This window comes from Xiphias gladius, chromosome 15 (genome assembly GCF_016859285.1).
Source record: "Xiphias gladius isolate SHS-SW01 ecotype Sanya breed wild chromosome 15, ASM1685928v1, whole genome shotgun sequence".
Lineage (NCBI taxonomy): Eukaryota > Metazoa > Chordata > Actinopteri > Istiophoriformes > Xiphiidae > Xiphias > Xiphias gladius.
Window position 1 is genome coordinate 18,785,143 of NC_053414.1, and position 8,119 is coordinate 18,793,261.

The 8,119-nt window shown below is 44.3% G+C and overlaps 1 protein-coding gene across 1 annotated transcript; it reads left to right on the plus strand.

Annotated features, from left to right (window-relative positions):
• The first annotated feature begins 4,627 nt into the window (after nt 1–4,627).
• On the plus strand, nt 4,628–6,747 carry LOC120800184 (transcription factor Sox-10-like). Its single transcript, XM_040146083.1, has 3 exons — nt 4,628–5,070; nt 5,486–5,757; nt 5,960–6,747. Exons 1-3 carry the CDS (start codon nt 4,628–4,630, stop codon nt 6,745–6,747), a joined length of 1,503 nt encoding a protein of 500 aa, XP_040002017.1.
• The last annotated feature ends 1,372 nt before the right edge of the window (nt 6,748–8,119 follow it).

The following is an 8,119-nucleotide window of genomic DNA, read 5'->3' on the forward strand; positions in this document are numbered from 1 at the left end:
CTGTCAAAGCTGTGACCTGCTGTAATTCTTACAAATCTGTAGATTGACCGGTGATGGAAAAAAAAGGTTCTTAAAAACTTCGAAAGCATATTCAAAGATCATGAATAGGTGCAATTCACGCCTTTGATTGTCAAACTATTTTTTTTTTTTGGGGGGGGGGGTTAAAGTTCTTGATGACATAAAAGAAATTAAATCATCAGTTGCTTGTCCCTTTATAGCGAATCAGTTCTCCGAGCTCACATCTTTACCACAGGCCCTGTATGTTAACCCGAAGGGACTTTCTCAGTTTCTGAAATTTCCCCTCAGACTGAACACTTTCAAGTTTGAAGTTCACAGTTTTGACTAAACTTTTTTCGCTGAACATCTACAACACAGAGAGGCAACTCTGACGAACAGGAAAAGGGGGTGGAGTATATGAAAATATGAACCTATTGTAAACGAAAATATTCTGAAGACAAGTACCTGATCATTAGGGACAAGACACAGCTTGATTAGAGAGAGAAAAAAAAGAGGCCTATTAACTAAGCTCCGAACCAGCTGAAGAACAAAAGAAAATAATAAATGTTTAAAATGAAAATATAATTTAAGCGTTGTAGAATTTTTTTAGCAGCTCTCTGAGGCCTACTGAGACGAATTCACTACTGATTAACAAACCGAAAAGTTGGCATCTTTCTTTGCATTTCATTCGTTTAAAGAAATAGACATTAACGTGAAAAATAGTATTGAATTTTCCAAATAATGGATAGGACTTCATTAGACATCGGACATCTAGGAAATATTCTTGAGGCCACGACGCTTTTCTTTCTCTGTTCGATTGTTACAGATTTTAATAATTTTGAGCTACTTTATTTAAGTACATTAATCATATATATATATAAATACGCGCCAACATAATGTAATGAAAAGCTTAATTACAGTTTCTATTTTTGCGTTTCAGGGCACGGCTATACTTTTCAGGACAAAAAAAAAAAGGTTTTAAAAATTGTTTTTCTCTTATTTCCAAACATTTAATCACACACATAATTAGGAACAAAGAAATTGGCCCGAATACAAATTGCATTGTCCTACAATTTATAAAAAGAGACCGCACATGAGGCTAGTGTTTCCATCTTGATAGATTTCCTTTTTTTTCAGCAGAAATAATGCTCCACGTAATACTGTAAAATTCTAACACTTCCCTTTCGTTTCATCTCTTTTCTTTAATTTTCCATATCACCAACAAAACCAATTTTAATATGAAACGGAGCCGGTGTGAGTGCAACGGTAAAATACAACTTCCAAAGATAACGAAGCAGATATTTTGCAGGAACAACATAGTGAACACCACGGTTGGGGAAAAAAAAAAAAAAAAAAAAAAAAGGTTTAGTTCTCGGCAACTCGGCCTTACATAAAGTCAACAGCGACGCCACAGGAAATTAAAACTTCATATAGACTCATTGTTAATGGCATTACGCATTCTCCACAGCTCACAGCAATATAAAGATATCAAGATACGGAATATACAGCAGATTATATAAGAATGGGATTGTGATATAAGGCTGCTGTCAACCCACCAACCTTTAGATTGTAATAAATGCAACACTACACTCGATCTGTAGTAATGATAGAAGCAATACGAGCCGCATTTCGTGGGGAAAGTTGAATTCTAAATTCTGCGATGGATGTTTTCAGTAAGGACACGGTCTGTGACCCCGTAAGAACCACCTTGCCCTGTCAGACAGACTCTCTGGGGGGCATTGCACATCCAGCTGCACTAACTATACACCCTCCGTAAAACCGCAGCTTCCTCCAGCCCTCTGGTCTGCGCGAACCTCATTTACGAGCGGCGGAACACCCTGCGCACTTTGGAGACACTTCCCTGCGAGACGGCAGCACCGGTCCCTTCGTGTCGTCCCCACACAGCCCGAAAACACTCACTTTCACAAGCCTCGGAGGCCTCGCGCAGGGTCCCAGCGTTGCCGGCTGCGTCGGCAACCCATCCCACACCAACACCCCCATCACCCCCTCATCCCTCACCCCCATCACCCCCAAACACAGCCCCGTACCATCAGCACCTCCGAGGCCCGAATCCAGGTGCCGCAGAGGGTATTTTGAGACAGAAAAGTGTCGGAGCGGGAGGAAAACAGAGAGATCCATGTGTCCCGGCTGCTGCAGAGTATTTTCAGCGTGTGTGCGACTAGTGTCTATGCTCGGACATAAGGGGAGAAAGACGCACACATCGCTCTCTGTTATCAATTTTTTCCATGTTTGCAGCACAAAACTGCTTTTTGTTCCCCATTTTTTTCATTTACGAGGGTTAATGGATAGAGGCTTGGGCGTTTGATCACATGGCTACAATTCACCTGAGATGGAGACAAAGAGAGCAAAGAGAGAGGAGAGAGAGAGAAAGCTGAGAGCCAGCCTCAAACATGAGAGGCGCTGGACACACAGGGGTCATTGTTGCATTCATTTTGTGTGTCTGTCTGTGTGTGTGTGTTTGTGTGTGTGCGCGCATCAGATGATGCTGCTAAAGTCGATTTTCTTGCTTCCCATCAGGCCACGCTTTAACGGCAATTATCGTGGCCTACAAGCATGTACAAATCGACCATCACGCAGAGAGAGAGAGAGAGAAAAAAAAGACATTTAATTTTTGACTTTACTCACGATGAGATGGGAGAATGGATTCGCAGGTGCAAGATTAGTTTAATATTTTTAGGAAATTGTAGAAACGGTGACTTGTATTTCTTTCTAAGAGATGTTTGTGTTTTGTTTTTTTTTTGGTCAGGTGTGAACGAGCCACGTTACCGCACACAGTGCTCAGTTTATCTTTTAATCTCCGACCTGCATGTTTCCAGCTCCCTAAATAAACAACTTAATCAGACCATTAGATCGGATTATTGATAAATTAATTCCGCCATTGAGCGAATGAAAGTATTGGACATCGACCTGCAATTCAAATTTGATGTAGCCTGACAAGAAGCTTAAAGTTGAAACGCTCCTCAAGAGTTAAACTTTATAAATGACCCCAAATGAAGCATCGGTGCAACTTCATAATCAAAAGATCGAAAGTGGTTGTTTTCGTTTTTTTTCCTTTCTTTTTTTCTTCCTTTCTTTTTTTTTAATAAAGTTGCATCTGCTTTGCAGACCAGAGTTTACTGGGTGATGAGAATGTCCCGTATAATAACAGCACTACATACAACTTTCTCTTTGTGTGTGTGTGTGTGTGTGTGTGTGTTTTGTTTTTTTTAAAGATTATAATGCTTTCATAGATTATTTCGTGGTCATCGATGGAAACATACAGATGTTGGGCTAATTAACATTCATTTTATGAGATTATTGATCACTGACACAAACATAGCCCATCACACACACTGATTCATGCTTTTTGTTCTTTTCTATTCATCTGCCTACATTGTCTCTCTGATACGTTTTACAGGATTTTATTACACCAGTTTTTGTTTTTTTTTAATTTATGAGGACTGTAACTGAAAATTGTGAGCATTATCAAACTGTTCTTTTTTTTTTTTTTTGAAAACCTGACCACATAGCAATAACTCTCCTCATGATTGTTTGTTTGTTTGATATAACATGTCAACAGGTCCAACAAACCTGGCCTTCTCCTGCCTCTAAATGGGCGCACTGTGGAGTCATTTAAGCCTCACCGATGCAGAATCGCACCTCCTCTATGTTGGATATGTTGCTGTGATGAAACCGACGGGCATTAGCGGTGAAGCGCCGCCGTCCAATCGGAGCGCGGCGGGGTAATGAGGGGACCAATCGCGGCGCGGCGTGGTGCCGGGGGAGGGCGGGCCGACCGTGTGCAGGAATGTGCCTCTCTGGGAATGTTTTCCACTTTCAATCACTTTTTTTTTTCTCCCGGTCCTTCTCACAAGGCGCTCTTTAAGCTCCGGTGTTGCCACACAGAGCAGCCATTCATCGGCTCCACAGTCAGCCACACACTCCCATGTTGAACCACTGGACATCAAAATTGGTAAGTTATGTAATTTTTTAAAGCAAAATTTCTGAGATCCTAGGGTATATTTCATATCACTGTCTCTGTGACACCTGTATTCTTCCTATTTTTACTGAAAGAGGTTTGGCCTTAATGTGGCTTTCAGTAAAAATGTATAAAAATATTTGTCTGGAAGCGATTTTTTCCTCCAAATACCATTATCACGATTATCATTGTTATTGTTGTTATTATTATTGGCTAGAAATTCAGCTTTGGTCGTTACATGGTCACATTTAGCCCGCTAAAACCCTTAACCCGTTTAGCTTGAATTAAACCGGGGAACGTTTGATTCACAGCAAAACTTTAAATTATAATTCACTTGTGGACTTTATCAGTACTATACTGCTTATGATTTTTAGGTGTAGCGGATTTTGCTGAGAAGGATTCCCAGCCGGCGGTGGAAAAGGATTTGGACTCTTTTTACGCAGCAGTATGGCTTTGCCTGAGAAGCGTCAGCAATAACTGGGATCGTCTAAGGCTCCAAACATCTTATTCTTCTAAAACGAGTTAATTCCACTGAACAGTTTGGGCTCTCTCTGAAACAAATTTTGCACTCAAGGGTTGTCATTAGTTGAAAATAAAAAAGAAAAGAAAAAAGAAAGAAAGAAAGAAAGAAATTAAAAAAAAAAAAAAAAAATGTCGGGCGAGGAGCACAGCCTGTCCGAGGCGGAGCTGAGTCCTGGAGGGTCAGACGATGGTCACTCACTGTCACCGACTCAGCCCGGAGCGCCACCCGGCCAGGACTCACCCCTGACCGGGCCGCCACAGCAGCTGACCGCGCTCTGTGTCGCGGATGGCAGCGGGGATGATGGGGGCAGATCCATAGCCAAGTCAGAGGAGGAGGACGATCGCTTCCCGATCGGCATCAGGGAGGCAGTCAGTCAGGTGCTGGACGGATATGACTGGACACTTGTGCCTATGCCTGTGCGCGTAAACAACGGGAACAAAGCAAAGCCCCACGTCAAGAGGCCCATGAACGCCTTCATGGTGTGGGCTCAAGCGGCGAGGAGGAAACTGGCTGACCAGTACCCCCACCTGCACAACGCGGAGCTCAGCAAGACCCTTGGCAAACTGTGGAGGTTTGTATGGAGACGCTGTCCCCAGAAAAGAACAGTGTGGCCATACAGTGGCACATTTCCTGTGCAGCCTGTGCGTAAAGTATATGGAGGGATGTATAGACTGAAGTTAAAAGTAAAAGTGGGCAAATTATGAGCTCAAATTGGGGATTGGTAACACGGAAAACACTGGGTGTTTTTATATTGTGTTCCTTCACAAAAAAAGAGTCGTGGATACAGTAACATGTGTACTCAAACCTAGATTCATACCAGCCAAATGGCCAGTCGTCCTCCGCTATCCCCGTATTTATCCATTACGCACGGGATTGATAGCAACACCACTTTCAGACATATTCAAAGAAAATACTTTATACATTAACCAACAGGGCCTGTAAGACGAAATCACTCCTTGTTTTTTCTTTCCCCCCCTCCCCCCCAGGCTGCTCAACGAGAACGACAAGAGGCCATTCATCGAGGAGGCGGAGAGGCTTAGGAAACAGCACAAGAAGGACTATCCGGAGTACAAGTACCAGCCCCGGAGACGCAAAAACGGCAAACTAACGCCTGCTAGTGAGTCCGATAGCCAGGGGGAAGGGGAGGCCAGCCACTCCCAGTCACACTACAAGACCCTGCATCTGGAGCACAACGGCGGGGCTGGGTCTCCCCTGGGTGACCTGCACCACCACCACCATCACCACCACCATCCTGCTGGTAGGTGGCTCTGTAGGCTACACGGGATTTGTATTTTGACACTTGAAGAGATATTTATTCAGGGAAAACGGGAATAGAGCAGCAAACTGTGGCCACACTTCCTAAATATGAGCAAAAACTGAAAGGAGACCAAAAAAAAACTTTCTTGCACCTGATGTCAGAGTTCACCTGATCATATTGTCCCTTCTCCTCTCTTCCCTAGGTCAGGGTCACAGCCCACCCACACCCCCCACCACCCCAAAGACAGAGCTCCAGTCTGGGAAACTGTCAGATGCCAAGAGGGATGGGCCAGCAGGAGGGGCCGGAGGATCAGGGGGATCCAGGGGAGCTCTCGGGGTGGGAGCTGAAGGTGCATCAGGTGGCCCCTCATCATCAGGCGCTAAACCCCACATCGACTTTGGCACCATGGACATCGGCGAGATCAGCCACGAGGTGATGTCCAACATTGAGCCGTTTGATGTGAACGAGTTTGACCAGTACCTCCCTCCAAACGGCCATCCGCAGAGTGGAACCGGGGCCCCTGCAGCTGGATCCTCGGCCTCGTCCTATGCCTACGCCCTGGCTGCCGCCAGTGGGCACTCCGCCTGGCTCTCCAAACAGCAGCAGCAGCCTCAGGCTTCTCCGTCTTCCGCCGACCCCTCCAAGGCCCAGATCAAGAGTGAGACTGCGTCTGGGAGCCACTACGCTGATGCCTCGACCTCTCCCTCCTCAGGCGCCCATGTCACCTACACCCCTCTCAGCCTCCCTCACTACGGGTCCGCTTTCCCCTCGCTGGCCTCCAGGGCTCAGTTTGAGTATGGAGAGCACCAGGCCCCCGGGGCGTACTATGCCCACTCCAGCCAGGCCCCGGGGCTGTATTCAGCCTTCTCCTACATGGGCCCTACACAGAGGCCTCTGTACACTACCATAGGAGACCCCTCCAGCGTGGCCCCCTCTCACAGTCCCACACACTGGGAGCAGCCTGTTTACACCACACTCACAAGACCTTGAGGGAGACCAGCTGAGCAGAGTGAAATATGGGAAACGTGTGATTGGATCTGTGTGTCTGTGTGCGTATGTGTGTGTGTGCGTGCGTGCGCGCGCAAAATGTGAGTGTGTCATTGTGTATAAGCGCGCGCGTGTGTGTGTATTCATGCCATGTTATATTAGAGGTTTTTACTTTTTTAGCCAATATAATGCAAGACGCATCCATGGGGCCTTACACGGTTAAAAAAAAAAAAAACAGCCACAAACTCACACAGTATAAAGTGTGAATCATGGGTCAACAGCCAATCAAAAAATAAATAAACCTTAACAAACGTGTGCCATCATAAATGTAGGAGTTGGGCTGTACAGCAAGTGTGTATACAAGAGGTAGACGAGTGAAAGAGACACTGACAGCGGACAGATGTTGAAGAGTGACTCTGATTTGACCCGGAAGCGATGGGTTTAGACTGACGTAATCAGATTTTATTAACCAAACTAAAGGATGTTTTTGATGTTACTGTGTTATTTTATATGAGTAGTAAGTTTATTGTTGTTGTTGATATCCTACGGTGTAACTTTATTGTGACCAATTTGATATTACACTTATACATCTGCACCACTGCTTTGGGAAAAAGCACGTTATGTTTCAATAAGATGTCTCCTGGGGTTGTTTTTTTTTTTTCGTGGCCAGAAAAGGATAGTTGCAACCTTCTTTCTTTGTAGATAGCACAGTCTGTATTTCTGTCTTTTCTTTACACGGACTTCACTGAACTGAACAATTAAGCATTTAAGGGGAAAATAGGAAAAAGAGAGGGAAAGAGAGCTCTCAAAGACGTAGTTCAGCTTTCGGACACTTACCTCAACTCCACTCGTTTTGTGCCAGTAGCAAAGGAGGAGTACGACCCTGGATACCTGATCAACTGAAGGTATTCAACAGTTCAGAACCTTAAACCTCCACTTCAGTCTTCTTTTTTGCTTTCTAAGTGCCTAACATTTTGCTGATTCACACCTGATCTATCCAATAAATGAGTTAAAATCTATGAACGCAAAGTCTCAACCAAACCTCTTGAGATAACTGGCCAGCTTTGGGTCCTACTTAAGGATTAGAATCACATGTACGACCCTTCTGTGCTGCATGTAGGCCAAAAGCATGTTTTCGTCTTTACAGTTTTTTCCTATGTTGTGCATGAATTGCCCTCTTCCTCTTCAGCAATGTGAATTATGGTCATTACCACAGGCTTCACCTTTATTAAGTGATGCGTACTTTATCATTTTATACTGACCCTCTTACCATGTAGTTATTATTTTTATGTAAGTAATAATGCATTGTGTGTCACACCCTTGCTTCTTCCATTTTGTATAATTCTGGATAGTTTTGTAAAGTGTTTGCTATACA

Coding starts and splice junctions, on each gene's coding strand:
- LOC120800184 (XM_040146083.1), top strand. CDS start 4,628: ATGTCGGGCGAGGAGCACAGCCTGTCCGAGGCGGAGCTGAGTCCTGGA. Junction 5,071..5,485: donor ACCCTTGGCAAACTGTGGAG/GTTTGTATGGAG, acceptor CCTCCCCCCCAG/GCTGCTCAACGAGAACGACA. Junction 5,758..5,959: donor TCACCACCACCATCCTGCTG/GTAGGTGGCTCT, acceptor TCTCTTCCCTAG/GTCAGGGTCACAGCCCACCC.